We start from the raw sequence: 25,387 nt of genomic DNA, 5'->3' as shown, positions 1-25,387 counted from the left end.
ATTTTTTATTTTTCGGGAATATTTCCTCTGCAAATAATTTTTTTTGGTATTTTTTAAATTTCGATTTTTACTAAATTATTTATGTAGTTTCTGCATTTTTTGAATTTATTATTTACTTGGCAATCACAGTAATTTTTGTTTTAGCTTAAAATAAATGTATTATTTAATAATATAATATATATCGAGTTGTAAATTACTAAGTAGTCTATTATTTAGAAAAATAATTTTAAGAAGATTGTCGTAATGATGTAATTTTCAAGGTTTTTGTAGATCCAAGTTTGGTCCTATTCTCATGTATCTTAATTCGTTTTAACCTTGTCTGAGGCACTACATCTATAAGATGTATTGATCCTATGCTGACGATACGGTACTTGTTTTTACTGGTAAGACATGGGAAGGGGCAAAGCAAAGAGTGTTGCGCTGGATGGTTAGACTCCTTTAAATTATTCCTAAATTTATCCAAAACAAATTATATTGCATTTTCGCTAACAAGCACAAGTAAACCGAATGTTACTGAAATTCAGACAAGTGAAAAAAACCACTGTTTTATACCAGAGGTAAAGAAAACTAAATATTTAGGAAAAGTTATTGATCGGCATTTAAAATAGACAGAACATATATCATATCTCACAAAAAAAGTTCGCACCTTAATTCATAAATTTTATCTTCTTAGAGAATTTCTCTGCATTAAAGTGATCAAATTAGTATACAAATCTCTGGTGGAATCATTGCTGCGGTACAAAAAAACATACAAAAGTAATTTACAACCATTACGGGTATTTCAAAACTCCATATTAAAGATAATTTTTCGGAAAGATAGGCGATATCCAACTAAATCATTTTATAACAGCGACATCTGCAACTTAGACTGTTTATACATACATTATATTTGTACCTATATACATAAAAAAGAAACACTAAAAAAATTCGTAAACCATCATCATCAAACAAGAGCAAATGTTAATAGACACTTAATTATACCACCAAATACAAAAATTATAAATTTAAAATTTGCAATTTATTTAGCACCAAATTAATACAACTTAATACCAAATAAAATTAAAACTATAAGTAGGATTAAGATTTTTAATGAGAGGTGTAAGGACTTTATTGTAAACAATTATGAAGCTTTTTCTAAACTTATGTCATAGGGTAGAAAAATAGGACTTAATTCCACACTTGTAAATAAATAGGAAAATATTCATTCATTTTCCTATTTATTTACAAGTGATACACATGATATGATACATTTAGATTTTTAGGAAATAGTATATAAGTAATATTTCAGTGCACATACAGGGGTATCAACCTCTAGAAATTTTTGATAAAAAAAACAATGTCTATAGAACTCAAGTGTATTGTATGAATATTTAAATTTGAATAAAATTTAATTTGATTTGATGGAACCCCTTAATTTGTTATCCCTGATGATGGACATGCTATATGTCCGAAACATAATTTTTAAATAAATTAAGTGGAGGATGACCGAAATATTTTTAGTTACCCATTGAAATTTTAAGAATGCTTATTATTACTATTAGGGTATTACTTGTCACCAGTGTTTTTCAAAGCTAAAGTTCAAACGGTTTCAGACAAACGACACTTTCCAGACAATGTAGCCAAGAAAAATAAAAAAGTCGCATATTTTGCCGTTTTCCTCGAACTATACAGTGGATAATACATTGTATACACAGTATTTCCAGAAACGGAACGAAAAAAAAAAGGAGTAAAACGGAGTGAATTGTTCTATTTAGGAAGTAGAAGGCGGCCCTAGGCGGAGCCTCGAAGACGTTCGTCGAGACGCCCAGCTCGTAAACGCCGCGACGCGACGCTCAATTCGGAAAATATTCTGCGCAATTTTCTTCCTCACCCCCTTCCATCCCCCCTCGACCCCATATAGTATTTAAACTGACTAAATTTTTATCGGATTCCTGTCAAGGTATAAAACTCGATTTTAACATATATTATGCCTTAAAAACTTACCGTGGTCAAATAGGAAACCGGATTTCGCGAGCGCATGTGCCGCCGATCCAGGCAATCCAGGAACTGAGAAACTGTAGGCTCCGTTCGTTCCAAATGTAGCACCGAATAAAGGACCTACTGTAAAAAAAATAACAAATTGTTTATAAGCAGAAAAGCAATAACGGGGCATCTAAAACGTCAAAGACTAAGGAATGACTTTTCGGGGGTGAGAATCTTTTTGATCGTTGAAACGCATCGAAAACGGGGGGGTGCCAGATGCGATGGTGTGAATGCGCCCCCTCCCCCTCTCTGTCTCCCTTCACCCTCGGCTTGCACCAAAAACTCTGATACCGAACATAATTAAACTACAAGCAGCGTAATTTCACTTAATTAAATTCCCTTTTTCGTTTGGACTCTTGGTGTCAGGTTAAACAGTCCTATGGAGTTATTTCAAGGGCGGCACAACCTTTAGGTTTTCCTTAGTTAGTTCTTTTTATAGGAGTTCTGGTTAACGTATTGCAAAAGTGAAATTAATTTCAAAAATATTGTACACTTTAATTTTACATCGAAATAGCACTACAACTGAATAACATTAAGCAATAATATTTAATTAAACGTGTATTCAAGCTGAACTGTGGTATACTTTTAGTAAAAAATGGATATAAAATGTAGGTACAGATGTTGTGTCTTTATGCAAGTATTAATATATTCACTGAAAATGCAGTTGAATATAATTTATTCAGCTGATTTATACACTTATCCTTAAGAAGAAGTAGGTATACAATCTTTCAATAAAATAAAAAAAAGATCTTAAAACTAACAAACTAAGATAATTTTTTTTTCCATAATCTATCATAGGCCCCTTTTTTGGAGTAAAAACCTAAATGAGACCCAGGAATCATTGACGATCGCAATGAATTGATGATTCACATCTATGATTGGTTCAATTGCATACGAAAAGTAACATTTAAAAATGATGAAAGGCATATTAGAGACATGAGATGCGGTAGAATGCCAAATAATGGACTTTTAGCCCCCTTTTTGACATGAAAACCTATATGAGACCCAGGAATTATTGACGATCGCAATGAATTGATGATTCACGTCTATGATTGGTTCAACTACATACAAAAAGTAACATTTCAAAATGATGAAAGGCATATTAGAGACATGAGATGCGGTACAATGCCAATTAATGGACTTTTAACCCCCTTCTTGACATGAAAACTTATATGAGACCCAGGAATCATTGACGATCGCAATGAATTGATGCTTCACGTCTATGATTGGTTCAATTGCATGCAAAAAGTAACATTTCAAAATGATTAAACTCATATGAGAGAGGTGAAATGCGGTAGAATACCAAATAATGGACTTTTGACACCCTTTTTGACATAAAAGCCTATCTGAGACCCAGGAATCATTGACGATCGCAATGAATTGATGATTCACGTCTATGATTGGTTCAACTACATACAAAAAGTAACATTTTAAAATCATGAAAGGCATATTAGAGACATGAGATGCGGTACAATACCAAATAATGGAGTTTTGACCCCTTTTTTGATATGAAAACCTATCTGAGACCTAGGAATCATTGACGACCGCAATGAATTGATGATTCACGTCTATGATTGGTTCAATTGCAACCGAAAAGTAACATTTCAAAATGATCAAAGGCATATTAGAGACATGAGATGCGGTAGAATGCCAATTAATGGACTTTTGACCCCTTTTTTGACATGCAAACCTATTTGAGACCCAGGAATCATTGACGATCTCAATGAATTGATGGTTCACATCTGTGGTCGGTTCAATTACATACGAAAAGTAACATTTCAAGATGATTAAACTCATATGAGAGAGGTGAAATGCGGTAGAATACCAAATAATGGACTTTTGACACCCTTTTTGACATAAAAGCCTATCTGAGACCCAGGAATCATTGACGATCGCAATGAATTGATGATTCACGTCTATGATTGGTTCAATTGCAACCGAAAAGTAACATTTCAAAATGATCAAAGGCATATTAGAGACATGAGATGCGGTAGAATGCCAATTAATGGACTTTTGACCCCTTTTTTGACATGCAAACCTATTTGAGACCCAGGAATCATTGACGATCTCAATGAATTGATGGTTCACATCTGTGGTCGGTTCAATTACATACGAAAAGTAACATTTCAAGATGATTAAACTCATATGAGAGAGGTGAAATGCGGTAGAATACCAAATAATGGACTTTTGACACCCTTTTTGACATAAAAGCCTATCTGAGACCCAGGAATCATTGACGATCGCAATGAATTGATGATTCACGTCTATGATTGGTTCAATTGCATGCGAAAAGTAATATTTCAAAATGATGAAAGGCATATTAGAGACATGAGATGCGGTAGAATACCAAATAATGGACTTTTGACACCCTTTTTGGCATAAAAACCTATCTGAGACCCAGGAATCATTGACGATCGCAATGTATTAATGATTCACGTCTGCGCCGGATTCAATTACATATGAAAAGTAATATTTCAAAATTATTCAAAGCATATTAGAGCGGTGAGATGCCGTAAAATGCCAAAAAGAGAGGTTTCAAAAAACCTTGGCTATACTGGTTTAAGGCTTACATGGAGATTGATTTCATTTTTATTCCTTTGAAAATTATTTAATAACTTAGATTAGAAATAGCGAATTACTGGTTATGGGTCATAAATAAATCACTTGTGCGCATACCGTTCAGTGCTCCGTCTGTCCTATAATAGCGTTTCAGTTTCCTCGTCAATGCTTAATAAAACACTTATCTTTCCTCCCTTATTTCAAACTACTTGACTTTTGTTTTAATTCATCCTATAATAAAATATTTTTTTAATTCTACGTCACTGTGTAAGCTTCCATGAAAAAAAGGAGGGAAGAAGTGCACAGAAGGGACGTTGGAAACTTTTTTACTTTTTTCCACTCGATGAACATTAAAACGCGGCATCTCATTTCATCAGAGATCTAAGAAGAGATTTTTCGATCGCAAAAAGAACACGAGCTGAGTCGTTTGTTTCGTGCTCACCCGTTGGTGTCGTTTGCGACAATTTCGAAATTCCGCATCAATTTTTACTTTTGGGGGTCAATCGCTTTGTGAAACGGGGTTTTTAATTTAAATGGGGAATCTTTTAAAGTTTCCTCTTGTACTATTGTCTGGATCAGTTGGAAATTCAGATCAGTTTTTCTCGCATAGTTTGCTTTACTATGTCATGATAATAATAAATTGAACTTTAACCTTGTCTGATCCTGTGCTATATCCAAACTAGCTTAAAAAAGCGTGATCAAAAATAAGTACTGTCTAAAGACATTCAAAGGCATTAGTCTACAATTTAGTAGATCCGAAGGGTATTGATATGCACGTTGTATTTGATTTATGTTTTCCCGTATAATTTCTGGGGTATTCTTGCTGAAAACCAGTCGCTAAAGCAAAAAGAAAAATTCCAAAGTACATTGCAAGAATTAAGATGGCCGACAGGTCTGCTATTAAGTAATAAAATCCAATACGAGCCGAGATGAAGTCATTTATCACGCAGGTTGTTAAAGCTTCTTGTCGCGTTTAAAAATAAAAATAAAACAGCCAAACCGGTTCGAAATGATCTAATTAAGTAAATATATATAAAATTAAATTTCCCATACTTTATACCAGTTAGGCTTGCCCCGGAGCCATTTTAGACTAGTTAGGAGATACTTCTGAGCTCTTAATATGGTATGTAGTTATTCTCGGTTTGTTTTTCTACTTTTCATTTATGAAAATGTCGTGTTGCTTGTCCGTCAACCTTTTCAGTTCAATACAATTAACCGATGATGGTTGCAAGTAGTACGTTTCGATAGGAAAAAAATGGATTTGTTTGATTCTATGCCGCTCAAAGTAATTATTAGGAATGACATATGACTTGTCTGAGATGCTTTATTATGTCTAAAAATTATAATAAAAATGAGTTTTAAAAAGCTATAAAAAAAGGATACTATAAAAAACAAAATATAATTATAATACAAATAGGAAAACTAAAATTAATGCTCTTTTCAGCGAGTAAGATTTCAAAGACTTGCAAAATGCAAAAAAAAATGATATGGACTTAATTTAAATTATTATTAATCGAGAGAATATTACAAGAGTGTGGGTTTAATTTTTTTTCCTAAAGCTTCCCTTATAAACTAGCTACTTCCTTAATAACTCAATGGCATACCAGAAATAGGTATACCTTATATAGGAATAACCTGCAAAAACAACTCCTAGGATATATGGTTATTATAAAAACTTTATTGCTATGGTGTCAGAGTTATAAGAAGAATTTAAAGGAAAATCTGGTGGACATTCCAATTTTCGACCAATTAGCATTCTATCAGTACTCTCTGAAATTTTTGAAAAGATTGTAGCTGAACAACTCACTTCCTTTTTACCACGCTTTTTATTAGCTCGGGTTGTATCTATGTATGTATGTAACAGAATCTTTGAGCATCATTTTCACTGTTCGAAAACTCTGATCAACCTAAAAACTTTGCACTCATATCAATGCAATAACTTGAAAACAGCTTCCCCATTATCTTTATTATTATTTTATTACATTAATTTTGCTTAATTGTACGTTAAATTCATTGTATTTTTCTATTTATCATTTTATTATTATTTTTGATTTTATTTTTACATTACATCAAATTATTATACTTTTTCAGTTAACAATAATTTTATCCATTTTAATAATAAGAATATGAAAAGTTTGAACATCTCGCCGCCCCTGAAGGTATCTAGGTAATATGCCAAGCTTTCAACAATATAATAATAATTAAAAAAAACTAAAAAAACACGTTACAAGTTAAAAGTTATGAACAGAATAATTGAAATCAGAAGCGTGGGGTGCTCGATATATTAAATATGACAATTATTCTATTGGCAACTATCCATGAAAAAAGAGTTATGAAAATGAAGTAAAATGCATCCCACACTTTTTGCTTTATTTTGAATTATTCTGTTAATAACTGAAATTTTATTATGATTATTATTTGAGGTAATTAATTATGATTGATTGTCCCGTCGTTCTACTACTGTAATAAATACTCTTTGTAATTAAAAATTATTTGCTACTTTTAAGTTTGATTAGCAATAAAAGCGTGTTCTTTTAATTTTTTTAAACTATTTTGAAAAATCTCTGTTTTTCGTTCAAATTTTCCAATTTAATAACGCTGTTTTTATACAAAATATTTATATATAAAATTATATCAAATTTAAATAAACAGTGTTATATTAAATTAAATATTTTTTGCAAAAACATTGTTTTTCACCAACACAACCCTTACCCCCCCACCCACCCCAAACATTTGCCCAATAAGAAATTCCTTTGAAAAATCACTGTTTTTCGTCCATAATATCCAATCTCGTAGCACTGTTTTTGTATTAAATATTTATTAATATACATATATATAATTATATTAAATTTAAATAAACAGTGTTATATTAAATTAAATATTTTCTGCAAAAACATTGTTTTTCACCAACACAACCCTTACCCCCCCCACCCACCCCAAACATTTGCCCAATAAGAAATTCCTTTGAAAAATCACTGTTTTTTTGTCCATAATATCTAATCTTGTAGCACTGTTTTTGTATTAAATATTTATTAATATACATATATATAATTATATCAAATTTAAATAAACAAACTGTGTTATTATATTAGATATTAACAGCTATTATTTATGCGTACTATTTTAAAAAACAATGATTTTTGAAAACAATTTCTTACTGATAAGTTGTGTGGGGTGGGTGGGGGGGGTAAGGGTAAGGTTAATAAAAAAAGTTTTTTTTGCAGAAAATAATTGCTTGCGGAACATTTATCGATCAATAAAGTAATTATTTAGTTGATTTGCCAACGAGAAAATATCAGTCAAATCAAGTATGTGGACATAAATTACCATATGATCAACGTATGCCCTACAAGTAGCAACGATTTATGCCAGTTTATAAGGAATTACTCGATTGTAATACAATGCCATGCATAATGTCAGATGATGCAAATAAATTCGACGTGCTTATCGTGGTGACTTTCCGAAAACGTTTTCTTAGTTCTGAAAAGGGTATGCCAGCTGCTCGATTTCATGACGTTGATATAAAGGAAGAAAATGCTAAAATTTCTTGTTATTGTCCGGATGGGTTTTACTTTGTCTTCAAATCGAACAGGTTTTACTGTTATTTTCGGTAAATCGCTAATATATAATAGCGCCATTCGTGACGGCTTAAAAAACCGAGCGGCCATTCCAAATACCAAATTACGCCCATTAAATTGACAAATTTTATTTGACGAAAAATTCAAAAAAAAAAAATAAATAGCGAAAAAATCGCGAAGTAAATAAATGTTCGAAATTGGCCTAATCCGGGACATTTGTTGACATTAAATTCGGCAATAACACTCCCAACAAACCGACGGAGCAGGAAAGAGTTGTACGCACGTTCTGCACTGGGCAATTAGCTTCTACGTGTCTGGACGAATTTACCCAGAGGCGTAGTATATAATTTAAAAAAAAAATCCCTCTTTATTTAGAAAACTATGTGCCTAAAATATACGCAAGAACAAACATATCATGAAGGATCGTTATGAAATAATATCATGTCAAGTATAGTAGACCAATTTACGTAGGAAAAATATATTTTTAACGGCTTAGAGACTGGAAAAATGTTCAAATATATCATCTCTTTTTATGAAGACATTTACGAATATATTTTTGACTGTGCATTTTCACCCTAAAAAGAAACTTCCCTTTGTTGCCAAATGACATAACATCTGAAAACAAAATCCCCTTAATTCCTTAAAAAAAACTATATACTTAATAAATTCCCATTAGGTTGCTTTAAATCAACTAAAATACCAAAACGGCTCTGCCCATGTTTTCGTCGGCTCGTAACGTCGCACTCTGGTATAGCAGACCACTAATAAGTAGAGCCACGGCCTGAATACAAATCGCATTCACTCCCCGTAAATGTGCGTAATTGCATCATTTCATTTCATTTCAACGTTTTCTAATAAATTTATTCGGCCATTTTAACCCCTCTCCCTCTTCTCACCCCTTCTTTTCTTTTTTGATGCTAGTTAATCGTACTATGGAAAGATTAAACAAGTGCGATAGAATGAGAAATTCTTTTACTGTGTGTGAAAAGAAACAAATTAATCTTGATTGTAACTTCCTCTGTGATAATGTCGATACTAAGTTTTCTAGGTTTACAAAGTCATTATCTATCAGACATAATAGAACATATTAAAATATCATAAGCCTGCTTCATCTGCAAAAAACATGCGCTAACTATTTCACCTTAAGAAATTATTTTCTGCAAAGAAAAACGTTTTTCAATAAGCCTATCCTTAGCCCCCCACCCACCCCACACAACTTACCAGTAAGAAATTGTTTTCAAAAATCATTGTTTTTTAAAATAGTACGCATATTATACATTAACAGCTGTTAATATTTAATATAATAACACATGTTTTTTTATTTAAATTTGATATAATTATATTTATGTGTATTTATAAATATGTAATACAAAAACAGTGCTATTAGATTGGATATTATGGACAAAAAACGGTGATTTTTCAAAAGACTTTACTGGGCAAATGTGTGGGGTGGGTGGGGGGTGGAGTAAGGGTTGTGTTGGTGAAAAACAATGTTTTTGCAGAAAATATATATTTAACTTAATAACATGGTTTACTTACATTTGCCACAATCTTATATATAAATATTTAGTATAAAAACAGCGTTATTAGATTGGGTCATTTAGATGAAAAACAGTGATTTTAAAAAAAAGTTCATCAAATATTTGAGGTATAGCACCCGAGTTAAAAAACTAGATATGTAAATCCCGTGTCAATTTTTTTAAATACTGAAGTTTTCCCCCTTTGATAAATATAACCGTTTATCATATACGTATATTCTAAAATTTAATAAATATACCTTAACCGTATAGGGTTAATAAATACACCAAAACCAAAAATTTACTAAAAAAATCGTTGTATAGATATATATATTTAACGATAATAATATATGATGTGTGGCTTGGGTAATGTTCGGCCGTCTTTTTTTTAATAACTCGTGACTTTAGGTATAGGTACATGAAACATACGTAGAATCCCACGCGAAATTAAAAAAAGGTGCTTTCATTTGAAAAAATTAAATTGATGGTCCATATTTATTTTTGAGCAATCCTGTATATACAAATTTTACGTACAAAAAAGCGCAACTTGAAATAAAAATCTCTGGTCGAGCCGGATCTGGGCGTTTTTGCCAAAAACCCATCGCCTAATTTTAAATCAATTTATACTTTTGGGACGCACTGTATATTATTCTTCTCTTTTATTTTTAAATGCAATAAAAAAATTGTCATGTCATTAAAAATGTATGGAAGCCGTGATGAATTAGGAGATACGTCTTAAGTCGGGAAAATCTCGTTAAACTATTCTCTAATTGTGAAGAAATAGTCCATACTTGCAATGAAGTCGTAGATTCAGGTGAAATGAAAATCCTGCAGTCTCCCTCCACTTATTTATTAAACATTCAGTTTTTTAAAATTCCCTGACATACTGAATCAGTATGTTTTTTAGCATACTATTCGGTCCTTGTCAACAACAGAATGTAAACAAATAAAATTAATAAAAAAAACATAATAATAAATAGAGGGTTTTTTGACATGAAATCAAATTCTGCGGAGTATAACTGATACCAATTTTAAACCTTTTATCCCCTGATGATGGACACCACTGTGTCCGAAACATATCAGGAATTAAAAAAACTGAATGTTTAATAAATAAGTGGAGGGAGACTGCAGGATTTTTATTTTACCTTATTCTCTAATTGTATAATAGTTATTCTACATTATAGTTATATAAAAAAACTATTAAATCAATACGAGCTTTAAAAAAACATACTTGGAAGTGAAACAGTTTTCCCATTGGCAAACCCAAGAAGCTTAGGAGATAATGTAAAAAACGAAATTAAATATATATCCGTCTAACACGATGTTACTACAAGGGTGAAAATACTTACACGGGGGTGAAAAGAGCGGTTTTAAAAACCGTCAAATGCGGGTAACTTTTTAGCATGATAAAAAGGCGTGCGTGTTACGCAGGGGTTGAGAAAACTTATTTATTCATCTCGGTGTAACCGCGAACAGCGGGGAAAGTTCTGAAAAAGGCATCAACGTCAATCTGTCGCGTTATATGAGCTCGAACGCGATTTTCCCCAAATGCTACAAAAGGCAACGTTTATTTTCATTTTCTTTTTGCCGCGTTTTTGGCAATGGACACCTTTTGCATTCGTTCGATCAAATTCAGATCGGACGATCGCAGATGCCTAAACCCAAAAGGCAATCGAGTAAAGAGAAAGAGAAATTTTTCGTGACAAATAAGGGAAAAGTGTGTGCCCGAGTGTACGTATTTCCAGTAACAAAATAACTTTTGCACAATTATGCCCAAATGAATGTTTTACATTTGAATATAAATTGTATTGAAACGTTCTGCTCGGAGTTTGGTATCGTATTGTGTGTAAATTGTGACTATTAATAACGCCGAGTGGAGTATCAATATGTCCAATCGAATAAGTACCCATCTACATAATTCATGCGTATTTAAATAACGCGGACTCCGCAGGTTATTACCTTATCAACTTGGCATCGGTACCAGTTGACTGCTTCTTCGTTTCTACTGCATTATAAGCATTTTCTATGGTTTTCTTTATGTTTCACCAATGGTTTAATTTTCCCTCATGCACGCAATGAAAATTCCTTAAAAGTACATAATCACACCAATCTTTTGGAAAGCATCAAAAACTACTCTACAAATAATTTGAAAAAAACGAGAAATATGCACAAATGTTTGTTAATAGTTGCTTTCAAATAACTGCATATATTTGGAATAACATGAAAAATACTTGAAAAAGTGAGAAACTGAGTTTTTCAATAACATGTCAAATTTTTGAAAAACGCACATCAGGTGCCTGAATGAAATGAACAAAATGTATGAAAAAACTGAGAAATTAAGCTTTTTAATGCAATGTCAAATTGTTGAAAAACGTGAGTTTCAAGTGCCTGGAATAGAATGAAAAATGTTTAAAAAAGTGAGAAACGATTTCTTAATGCCTGAAATATATGTAAATAACTTTAAATACCTGAGAAATCATGTTAAGTTTTTGAAAAAAATATTTTTGCTTTTTTTATACCTGAAGAAAATAAGTAGCGCCCTTTTTAATTCCTGGCAATACTTAATCCCAAATGCCTGGAATAAAATGAAAAATTATTTAAAAAAGTGAGAAACGAGCTTAAAAAAAAGTGACTAACTGAACTTTTTAATACCTGGCTCCATTTATACCAATGATTACAAACATCTGCATACTCATTTCAAATTTTTGTAAAATCTCAATCTAAAAATAACATGAAAAATCTTTTAAAAAAAGGTGAAACCAAAAAGAGCAGAGCACTTAAACAACCCTGTTATGCATTGAACAAGTTACTTCTAAAAATTCCAATCGATAGGATTTTATTGAAAATATTTATATCAGTAATGAGCTGAACAATAGCAGACTCAATAATTAACATATTTTCTAATTGAGGCTGTTGTAAGTTTGCCTCTATACCATTAAATAAATTACAACACCGTTGAAGTTCTACCATTTTCTTTTAACGTTCAACTTTTGTGACAATTTCAAACTTGAGAAACAAAGCTTCTCAATGCCATGTCAAATTTTTGACAAACGTGAATTTTAAATGCCTGGAATAAATAAAAATTGTTGAAACAAATTGAGAAACTGAGGTTTTTAATACCTAGCATATACGTGAATAGATTCAAATATCTGAAAAATCATGTTAAATGTAAGAAACAGATATTTCAAGTGCCTGCCTCCAATGACATCTCAAATTTTTGAAGAAAATGAATTTCAAGTGCCTGGAATAAAAAGACAAATGCTTGAAGAAATTGAGAAACAGAGCTTTCAATGCTTGGCATGTATGTAAATGGTTTCAGATATCTAAGAAATTATATTAAATTTTTGAAAAATTTGAACCTCAAATGCTTGGAATAAAATAGAAAATGCTTGAAGAAAAAGTTAAAAATAAACTTTTCAATGCCTGTCATATATGTAAATGGACTCAAAAATTAGATCTAAATGTTGAAAAACATGAATTTGAAATGCCTGGAATAACATGATAAATGCTTTGAAAAAAAGTGAGAAACGAGCATTTTTTCCAATGCCTGAAATATTGGTGAATCGCTTTAAATATTTGAGAAATCAGATCAAATTTGCGAAAAACCCGTAGTTCAAATGCCTGAAATAAAATGGAAAATGATTAGAAGAGTAAAAAATAAGCCTTTCAATGCATATGGCATGTACGTATGAAAAATGCATGAAAAAAGTGAGAAGCGATCATTTTAATGTCAAATTTTTGAAAAACGTAAATCTCAAGTGCCTGAAATAAAATGAAAAATGCTTGAAAAAAAGTGAGAAAATAAGTTTTTCAATGCTTGGCATATATGTAAACGGCTTCGAATACCTGGAAAATCTTCTCAAATTTTTGAAAAACAATAATCTCAAATGCCTGGAATAAAATGAAAAATGCTTAAAAAAAAAGTGAGAAACGATTTCGCAATGAAATATATGTAAATAACTTTAAATACATGAGAAATCATGTTAAGTTTTTGAAAAACATAAGTCTGAAATGCCTTGTATAAAATAAAAATATTTATGATTTTATTCAAGGATTTTTGTTGACTTTTTTTATACCTGAAGAAAATAAGAAGCGAGCTTTTTAATTCCTGGCAATAATTTATCTCAAATGCCTGAAATAAAATGAAAAATGATTTAAAAAAGTGAGAAACGAGCTTTTCAATTCCTGAAATATGTACAAGTAGTTTCAAATATCTAAGAAATCACGTCAAATTTTTGAAAAACTTGAACCTCAATTGCCTGGAATAAAATAAAAAATGCCTAAAAAATTGGGAAACTGAGCTTCTCAATACCTGAAATATATGTAAATAGGTTTAAATACCTGAGATATCATGTTAAGTTTTTGAAAAACATAAATCTGAAATGCCTTCTATAAAATAAAAATATTTATGATTTTATTCAAGGATTTTTGCTTTTTTTATACCTAAAGAAAATAATAAACGAACTTTTTAATTCTTGATAATAATTAATCTCAAATGCCTGGAATAAAATAAAAAATTATTTAAAAAACTTTTCAATTTCTGAAATATGTATAAGTGGCCTTAAATATCTAAGAAATCAAGTAAAATTAAAAAAAAAATTGAACCTCAATTGCCTGGAATAAAATGAAAATTGATCGATTTGTAATAAATATGACACTGTGGTTTTAAAAGCCTGGAAAATATAAAAAATTATATAAAAAACTGTGAGTTTTAAACCATTATTTTATTGTTGTCTGTTGATTTAAAAGGTCAAACTGTTTGTTAAATCAACAGGATTTTAATAAATATTCCTTACAGAAAAACAGCATATTCAAGGAAACTTCAGGTATCAACCAATGCAGAAGAATCCTCTTCAGTACAATTTCTGGAATATTTCCTAACTGGTAATAATAAATATAACATAACGTCTGCTCAGCTAATTAATCAATTGAAAGAAGCATAAAGAAACTTTCATAGTCTTCCTTTTAAAGAAAATCAAAGAATCACATCCAATTTGAATGAAACCAAAGATCTTTTACTTTAAATTTCACGAAAATATGAGAAGAAAACTTAGAGATATTTAACTAAAAGTAAAAAAATCAAAGATGAAACCATGAATTTTCTTTAATGTATTAATAAAATTATACAAAAGATCACAGAGATGCAAGGAAACGTAAGTCAGACACCTTAGAATGAATATGTTTCTGTGCAGCAAAGACACAGAAAATGCCAACAATTAAAAAAATGCATTATAAAAAAGAATAAAAAATTGACACACAGGATGTTCTTGGGCTCCCTTATAATTCGAGAAAATGTGAGAGAAATTATTGAAAAAATTACAAAAACCAAGAAATTTAGAAACACTTCGGAAAATTAGGAACTAGCTTATTAAAAATACAACACAGGTATAAAGGGCGAACGGAAGAAGAATATAGAAAATCTAAAAAATGCAAGAAAAAAAAACAGGAGATGCAAGAAAGCTTTAAGCATTATAAAGAATTAAGAGGCTGCTCACAAGAAACCATAATAATTAACATATACATATGTTTATACGTGAATGGGTTCAAATATCTGAAAAATCATGCAAAATTTTTGAAAAACATGAATCTCAAGTGCCTGGAATAAACTGAAAATATTTGAAAAAACAAATTTTAAAAAAATCTGAATTTCCAATACCTCCAAAATAAAATAAAAGATCTTTAAAAATGTAAATGATCCTTTTTAATTAATTATATGAACAAAAACTAATAAACTCAATTTAATTAAGCATCTGGTAAAAGGGCAGCACATCCCCAACTTCCAATTACGATTACCTAAACTGTACCCACCCTCCACCCACCCGCTTTTCCCCCCTCAAGGGGGACTTTGCATCTGTTTACTTACGCGATTTACAGATAATCACCATCGATTTTTAAGTGTCGCCCAACAGGCTTAATGTAGGCCAGCAAGTTAGAGCACACGCTCTCTCTCTCTCTCCCTCTCATATCTCTTTTTTTCAGAAATAAATCTCACCTTAAATGGCTAAAGAACTTTCGTTAATTGATTCAATTAAATGTTGGGGATTAATCTGACCAGTGAGAGGATTAAAAAACGAAACAACTTATTTATAAAGTGATTATTACAACATCAGGTTGGTATTCTGTTGGGTGACAGATCCTTTATTAGTTCTGGTTAGGCTTAAATTTTACCTGAGAAAATATACGGCATCTGAAAGGGGTGCGATTCACAATGAAAGTCAAATAAAATGGGAAGTAGACACACAGTCTGGTCTTAAAAGGTGACCGAGATAATGACTTTGGGGGTATATCGCTTTTATTTGAACTTCCGGCCTTCCCTTGTGTCCGGTTTTAGTATTAAAATACTATTGTCCTTTTGCAGTTAGAATGTTGAAAATGTACTTTTTTTTTTTAATAGAAAATCTCTAAAATGCCCTCGAGGCTATTATTAAATTAGTAGCAGGTGTGTCATATCCTCGTCATGTTTTAACAGAAACAATCGTTATTATTATTAGTGCAGCTAATCTAAACATCTCACTTCTCTTTATGTTAATGATCTTAGACTCCTCCAATTATTTTTAGTTCATGAATTTAGAATATAAATTAGCGATTTTATGGTGGGATTTTTAAAAGAAAAATTACTATTTATGGAAGAAAAAATACAAAGTAAGTATGAATGGTTGATGATCTTTTTTTATTATTGAGTTGTTCAAACTGTGTCAAAAAAAAAACACGGTTTTTAAATAATTCAAATGATAAAATTAGACTAATTAATCTTTGCTAGACTTCGCCTATCAAAGGCACACAAATAATCTTTTATGTTAACTTATCAATATTTTGTTTTTTTGTAATTTTTTAAATAATTAATAAAAGTCGGTTATTATTATTATTATAATTATTGAAAGATGAAGATGTGCGAAAAAAAGAAGCAATACCTCAATTTTCATTTCAATCTCAAAATCTTAATAAAATGACTGTGATGTTCCTATATGTAACCTACGCGACTATTAAATATAATAGATATTAGAAAATCTTTGGATCTAGAAGTGATTACGTATTACTAAAAAATAACCATAAAAATTTCATTGTTAGATTCTATGAATATGTAAATGATCTCCCAGAAGTCATTAATTCATCGTACCTTAAAAAGTTTTTAGTCAGGCATAACATTCAAGTTCGTAAATCGTCGTATATTTATAACAAAATCTGACGGGGCCTCAGCCCATTGTTCCCTTTTTTGGCAGTTTTATTTTCTTGTATTATAGTGTTTTACAAGACTATACAATGTCGCGAACCGCCTGACCGTATTATACAGTGCCTGGACAAGTTCTTCAGTAACTTTTATGTTATTTATTCAGCGAGGACCCAATGATCAGGCGTCCTGTTAAACTACTGTTGTTTTTCTAAATTATAAAAATATCGATGGTACAAGCGTTTATCTATTTACGGTTTTATTAAAATAAATTACCAAATATTCCAATACAGCTAAATACGGTACAACACTTCTCACTATTAAACCACTAAACGCTCAACCAGTTTATGTAATTATGAATTGAATTCCATTTAAAATTCGATCGCTTTATCAGTACTCCTTGCATTCCTTGCATTTTTCATCGGGCCAATATGAAACAAAATTGCCTATTTTAAAATAATAGTGTGATGTAGTTAAGTGGTTTCGGCGTTTTGGATCGTCATCGGGTATTTTATAAAATGTATGTATTGTTCTACAATCAATAAATTTATGACTGAAAATTATGATAATTGAAAACGTGATTTCAAAAATTGTAGAAATATTTATTTTAAACGATTGTACAAATAGGACCTTATTGAAGGTTAGGGATCAATACGACGCCCTCTTGAGTCTCGTTATTTAAATATGAGGTCTATTTTAGTAACTTTTCTGAAAATCGTACTTAAAAATAGTATAGTTTTGACATTTAAAGGTCATTCACATAATATCATCGATAAATACATTTTTTACAGTAATATGCATTTTCGAAAATTCGTTTTCTAATGATTTAAGGATTGGGTTAAATTGGGATGGCTATTGGGTTTATAATTTCATGTTAAATATATAAATACGATTAAAATATATAAGTGTCAAAATTATTTGTTTTATATTTTTTAGTAAATCAACTTGTAAATGTGTTATTCCGCCATCGGAATATTGTTCCCGGTAAAACAACACACATTTTAATCCCTTTCCCATAATTTTAAGTGCGATTTTCAGAAAAGTTGCTAAACATAAAAATTATCAAAATTGCATGATTGATTATTCTATGGATCACTAAGAAATTTTCTTAATAAAATTTTTCAATGAATATTTGTACACATTTTCAAAATTGTATTTGGTCAAGTTTTTGAGTTACTACTTTTTTGCAAAAAAATGTTTTTTTTTTCCAAAATTTTACATAAATACTAAAAAACGCTGAATTAGGTATTTGATTAAATTATCTTATTAATTCGGTTATGTTTTTGAGTTATGGACGTTTTGTCAAAAAAAATTAATAAATTTTCTCGAGAAAAAAATCTTAATGTCTTGTTTTTAAAGACATTTTTAAAAATGCTCAAACAAGTGTTTAAGTAAAATTTTTAAGGAAAATTTGTGCAAATTTCCACAATTTTATCTGGTCAATTTTTTGAGCTATGACCAGTTTTTTCAAAAAAATAAAAAAATATAATTTTTTTTTAAATAGTGGTAATAACTCACAAACTTGACTAGAAAAATTTTAAATATTTCTACACAGATTTTCCATTTAAAATAATAAAAAAAATTGTTTTTAAACATATTTTTAAAAATGTTCAAATAAGTGTTTAAGTAAAATTTTTAAAGAATATTTGTGCAAATTTCCATAATTTTATCTGGTCAAGTTTTCGAGTTATGACCAGTTTAAAAAAAAAAAAAAAAAAAACAAAAGACTTTTTTATACTTATACGAATTATGAGATACGCTGAAATATGTGTACTAAATATGTTTATTTAGCATATTTACTACATATATGGTAAATATGCTAAAAATTTTTTTTTTTTTTTAAAAGTGGTCATAACTCAAAAACATGACCAGATACAGTTGTAGAAACTTGCACAAATGTTCTTTAAAAATTTTAGTTAAACACTTATTTGAGCATTTTAAAAAATATGTTTGAAAACAAGATTTTTTTTTAATTCTAAATGGAAAATCTGTGTACAAATTCTCAAAATTTTTTCTAATCAAGTTTGTGAGTTATGATCACTATTTAAAAAAAAATTATAAAAAAAAAATATTTTCTTCAAATTTTATATAAATTTAAAAAAATGCTAAAATATGCGTATGATTAAATTATCTAAGGAATATTTGTACAAATTTTGAAAATTGTATCTGGTGTAAAAAAATATTCTCAAAAAAATATTTTTCTTCAATATTTCATATATATTTAATAAAAAAAGCTGAAATAGTGTTTTATTAAATTTTTATAAAAATTTTCAAAATTCAATCTAATCAACTTTTAGAAAAAAAAATTTTAATTTGGATAAATATTTTCTTCTCGTCATTTTATATATATTTAAGAAAAAGTCTGAAACAGATGTCTAATCTAATAATTTATAGAATATGTATTCAAATTTTCAAAATTGTATCTATGATAGTTTGTGAGCTATGGACATTTTGTTAAATTAAAATGTCCTAAATGACTAAAAAAGTAAATCCTTGCACAAAGTATTAAAAAAATTAGGAATTTATTTACATTACATAATTTTTTTAGTAAAATGAACATATTATATACAAATCACTTATAAAATATGCTTTTAAATTTTCGTTCATTTTCTGAGACTATAAAAATTGTAATACTGTAATATTTTAAGAGAATTAACGAATATCGTAATGGAAAATGTTTAAAAATAATGAGGAAAATAAAATTGTCCCAAAAACCTCAAATTTTATTGTGCCTTGACGGATAAAACTAGTCCTAGCTCAGAAAGTGTTAGATCCACAAAAATAGTTCCTCAGAAAACGCTTTTTCTTTGCGTGAAAACACCATTTAAGTAGCTCAAATACAGTGCTTTCATTTCAAAACGATCCACCCTTAATAACTTAAAAAAAATAAAAAAAAACACGTCAAATTAGATATACAGGAGGACGTTTAATTATGCATTTACTGAAGTTCTGTCAATCACCTCCTCACCTCCAGCTAACCTCACTTTAATATGTCAAATGGAAACCCCCATCATAGTAAAGAGCGTAAAATTCTCTATTCAATAGTACCAAAAAAATGAAATCGGTAAATGTGTAAGCAAATAGTTAGCGAAAATGTCTAGAAATAATGAATATTTTATTTACGCCAAACTTTGGTATGTCAAATGGCTACCCCATGGTGTGATACATTATTTTAAAGGACATTCATTATGCTATAAATGGTTGTAAAAAAAAATAAAATTGATTGACCAAGAAGCAATTAAAGTGTAAATCGGTAGGGTAGAAAAACAAATTTAATTAGTTTAACAAATTTATTTTATTAAATGTTCAAAATGCGCGCCGTTATTAGCAAGACAATAAAAAAGCCTATTTTCAAACTCCTTACGAACATTGGCAAGGGTCTGCCCGCTAATTTCTCTGCATTCTTGAAATATTCTATTTTTTAAATTCTCTATACTCTCAGGTGGGGTTTTATAAACTTTGCTTTTTAAGTAGCCCCAAAGAAAAAAGTCTAGTGGGGTTAGGTCCGGAGACCGCGCAGGCCATTAGATTGCACCACGTCTGCCAATCCACTTTTCTCGAAAATTTTCATCAAGCCACTTTCGAACTACCAAAGTGTAGTGCGCGGGAGCTCCATCCTGCTGAAAATTAATATTTTTTTCATTCAATAATATAGCACCATGTTGATCTACTTGATTTTCCATAGATTGGATGATGGAAGGGTATATTGCATTTTCTAAAAGGTTTAAATAAATTTTGCCAGTCAAATTTTCTTCCAAAAAAAATGGCCCGATTATTTCATTCCCATAAATTCCTGCCCAAACATTAATTTTTTGGGGATATTGGGTATGGCCTTCCCGAAAAACATGCGGATTATCTACAGTTATGTCTGTTCACCAGGCCATTTAAAAAAAAGGTCGATTCGTCACTGAAGCAATTTTTTTTTTTTTTTTTTTTTTTTTTTTTTTTTTTTTTTAAGAAAGTTATTAAAGGTGGATCATTTTGAAATGAAAGCACTGTATAAGAGAGATAATCGATAATCTAATTTTATATCCATATAAAAATGACCCAATTAATCTGATTAAAAAAAAAGTTATAAAATAATAGAAGAATGAGATGAAAAGTGGTTAAACTGAAAAGGGACAATAGCTCAATGCGGTGATAATCTGTTAAATGCCTTTATTAAAATCCTTGGTTTTCGCACTCGGATTTGTAATTATTGAAAACGATTGGGAACGAGGCACCGAGTCTATTTTTCCGGAACAAAAGAATATGAGAGTTGACCAAATAATCACGGTCGTTATTGGAAACGCGGGACTCTGTGGTAGTGAAAACCCGCAACAACAAATCATATGTAAGCTTTTACTAACAGATTTTAACTGTCTGTGTAATGCTAACATAATGCCCCCCCGTGTTATGAGGGAAATTGGACGATGGTCCGTGATTTTAATGACCAAAACGATCGTGTTAGCGGTCGTGGCCTTTTTACCTTTATCACTGTCCCCATTTCCTTTGGTCTGAGTGGGACTTTATTAATTAAAGAAGTGTTTATTATTGATTAAATTAAAAAAAGTTATCAAAGTAAATCGGGACTGTATTATAACCGAGAAGACAAAGCGAAAAAAATCCACAAATTACGCGCAATGTAGTTAAACGGAAAGTACTAATCATAAAAATCGTTTAAAGTGGGTGTAAAGACGAGATATAATAAGAAATCTGAACTTTGTTTGGTTTCGAAAGTCGGCTCTGTTTATATGGGGCCGAGAAAACCCAACTGTTTTGACTAAATAAACACAATCATTTAGTTACTATTGTTCTTCCGTTTCAATAGCCTTGCACCCACCTGGCTTTTTGTAACTTATACACATCTCGGTAATATAAACCTTCCAAATTTAGTCAAAATACTACCAATTATAATATAGATATATTGGGGTTTTTTTCCAGGCTTTTGATTTATTAATAAAAACATTTCGTTTTACACTTATTGGCACTTTTCCTTGAAATCTTATTACTCATTTATAACAACATGGTTTGTTTTGCAAAATAGTCATGAAAAAGTGTCGGATTTTTTTTTAATAAACATTCAGGCCCTGTAACTTTGACAGTTTCCTAGGTTGCTTGAATTTGAGACACTCTATCGTACAGTAGAAAATTTAATTAAATTTCACTGTTTTCATGTATAAAGTTATACTGGAATCAACTAAATGTAAAAGATATTGAGAAAAAAAATATTTTTCTCCTCGCAAAATTCAAAAACCTAAGCAGAGAGAACTTTGTAGACAATAAGTAAATTGATAGCTATGCATGCTAACTTTTAGGTCTTAAACTATTATATGCCTGGAAAATACCCTGAACCTCCTGGGAGTAATAAGAATTAACTTCCAGGCAGTTTTTCCTTCTAATAAAAAATAACAATTTACTTTAACTGCCTGGAAGAAATGAACTGTCTGGAAAAAACCATAGAGCTCCAATATACAGGCAATAAAGTTAATTTTTCCAGACTTTTAAAGTCATTTGTCAGTTTGACAGTTGCGGACAGTTGCCTGGAAGTATTAAGAATTAACTTCCAGGCAGTTAAATTCACTTTTGATTTTTTTTGTCCAGACTTTCACTATTCAACCTCATCTTGGAATTGTATTATACTTACGTTTGTAATTTTGTATTTACTTATACTTAATTTTGTAATTGTAATTTTTTAAAGGCGATTTTTTGGACCCAGGAGGATCTAAATTTATTTTCTCGCATTCAATTGCATTTCACTACTTAGTAACATCCTGGATCAGCTTGTAAACACATTTTTCAGGAAGTTGAAGCATGGATTTTCAACTTCCTGGAAAAACTAGGAATGGCGCTTCAACTGTCTGTAAGAAATAGGGAAATACGTCCAAGTAATTGAAACATGAGTTCTTAACTTCGTGGAAAAACTGTGAATGGCTAAAAGAATTAAAAAAGTACGTCCAGGCAATTGAAATATGAACTTTAAACTACCTGAAATAAATAAGTAGTTACGTCCAGGCAGTTGAAAAATTAGCTTTCAACTACTGAAACAAATACCATGTTATGTCTAAGAAGTTGAAAATGACTGTTTACCTTTTTGGAAAAACTAAGAATGGCTTTAACTGCTTGGAAAAATAAACGAATTTTCAGCTTCCTAGGAAAACTAGGAATGACTTCAACTGTCTGGAAGAAATAAGGAATTACGTCTAAGCAGTTGAAGTATTAACTTTCAACTACTAAAAGACATATCAAGTTATGTTTAGGAAGTTGAAAAATGAATATTTACCTTTTTGGAAAAACTAAAAATGGCTTTAACTACCTGGAAAATTAAAGGAAATGTTTAACTTCCTAATTAGGAATGGCTTCAACTGCCTGGAAGAAATAAGGAATTACGTCCAGGCAGTTGAAAGATTGGCTTTCAACTACTGAAACAAATACCAAGTTATGTCCAGGAAGTTGAAAAATGAATATCTACCTTTTTGGAAAAACTAAGAATGGCTTTAACTGCCTGGAAAAATTAAAGAATTTTCAACTTCCTAGAAAAAACTAGGACTGGCTATAATTGCCTGAAAGAATTAAAAAATTACGTACAGGAAGTTGAAAAGTGAATTTTCAACTTCCTGGAAAAACTAGAAAAGGCTTCAGTTGCCTAGAAGAAATAAAAAAATACGAACAGGCAGTTGAAAAATTAATTCATAACTTTCTGGAAAAGCTAATAATGGATTAAGGAATTACGTCCAGCCAGTTGAAAAATTTACTTTCAACTACTGAAGCAAATACCATGTTATGTCCAGTAAGTTGAAAATGACTGTTTGTTTACCTTTTTGAAAAAACTAAGAATGGATTTAACTGCCTGGAAGAAATAATGAAGTCCTTCCAGGCAGTTGAAAGTTTAACTTTCAACTACTGAAACAAATATTAAATTATGTCCAGGAAGTTGAAAAATGAATATTTACCTTTTTGGAAAAACTAAAAATGGCTTCAACTGCCTGGAAAAATAAAGGAATTTTCAACTTCCTAGAAAAACTAGGACTGGCTACAATTGCCTGGAAGAAATAAGGAATTACGTCTAAGCAGTTGAAGTATTAACTTTCAACTACTGAAAGACATATCAAGTTATGTTTAGGAAGTTGAAAAATGAATATTTACCTTTTTGGAAAAACTAAAAATGGCTTTAACTGCCTGGAAAAATAAAGGAATTTTCAACTTTCTAAAAAAACTAGGACTGGCTACGATTACCTGGAAGAAATAAGGAATTACGTCCAGGCAGTTGAAAAAAACTTTCAACTACTAAAACAAATACCATGTTATGTCCAGGAAGTTGAAAATGACTGTTTGTTTACCTTTTTGAAAAAACTAAGAATGGCTTTAACTGCCTGGAAGAAATCAGGAATTCCGTCCAGGCAGTTAAAAGATTAACTTTCATCTACTAAAACAAATACCAAGTTATGTCCAGGAAGTTGAAAAATTACTGTTTACCTTTTTGGAAAAACTAAGAATGGCTTTAACTGCCTGGAAAAATAACGGAATTTTCAACTTCCTAAAAAAACTAGGACTGGCTACGATTGCCTGGAAGAAATAAGGAATTACGTCCAGGCAGTTGAAAAATTAACTTTCAAGTACTGAAACAAATACCAAGTTATGTCCAGGAAGTTGAAAAATGAATATTTACCTTTTTCAAAAATGAATATTCACCTTTTTGGAAAAACTAAGAATGGCTTTAACTGCCTGAAAAATTAAAGGATTTTTCAACTTCCTAGGGAAACTAGGAATGGCTTCAACTGCCTGGAAGAAATAAGGAATTACGTCCAAGCATTTGAAAAATAAATATTTACCTTTCTGGAAAACCTAAGAATGGCTTTAACTGCCTGGAAAAATAAACGAATTATTTCCAGGCAGTGAAAACATGAAATTTCAACTGCCTGGAAGAATTAAGAAATTACGTCCAGGCAGTTAAAATATGAATTTTTAACTAACTAAAAGAAATGAGGAATTATGTCCAAAAAGTGAAAAAAATTTTTTTTCAACTTCCTGGACAAACTAGAAAAGGCTTCAGTTGCCTGGAACAAATAAACCATTCCAGATACAATCTTAAACATTTCCATACACATATGTATACTGCGGAATATACAAATTCCCGCATTAAAAAAAATCTTCACTTTTAGCCAAGATAAATCAACCCCGTTAAGAAATTATAAACGCGTTAAGAGAAAAAAAAATCACCGCGCCAAGGGGTGGTAATTCAATTGGAACCAATAACGGCTTTACGTTTTTAATTTCGATTGTCATTAATTGCGGGTGAGAATGATTTCTCCGCTCTTTTTTCCCCCCCAGATGGATTGCGATTCATTCGAAATGAAACTAATATATCCTTGGCTGAGAAAATATGGCCAGACTATAAAAATACTTTTGTACAAGCTCGCGCTGGAATAGAGGATGGATGACGTAGGGATTTTTTATTAAGAAAAGTTAAAATACTGGGTGCTGCAAAGTTGAGCCACCCTGTAAATTTTTTTTTACAGTTTTAGGCAATTCGATAAAAAAGCTCATAAAACACGTTTAAAGTA

The 25,387-nt window shown here is 30.5% G+C and overlaps 1 protein-coding gene across 1 annotated transcript in view; it reads right to left on the bottom strand.

Annotated features, from left to right (window-relative positions):
* The window catches only part of LOC126749227 (E3 ubiquitin-protein ligase RNF220-like), a 131,255-nt gene that overhangs the window by 75,859 nt on the left and 30,009 nt on the right, over nucleotides 1-25,387 (bottom strand). The window contains exon 5 of the mRNA XM_050458923.1: nucleotides 1,984-2,100. Coding sequence (XP_050314880.1) covers nucleotides 1,984-2,100 — 117 coding nt within the window. The remainder of the gene's footprint in view (nucleotides 1-1,983; nucleotides 2,101-25,387) is intronic.

This window comes from Anthonomus grandis, chromosome 22, assembly GCF_022605725.1.
Source record: "Anthonomus grandis grandis chromosome 22, icAntGran1.3, whole genome shotgun sequence".
Lineage (NCBI taxonomy): Eukaryota > Metazoa > Arthropoda > Insecta > Coleoptera > Curculionidae > Anthonomus > Anthonomus grandis.
This window is presented reverse-complemented; position numbering and strand designations above follow the sequence as displayed.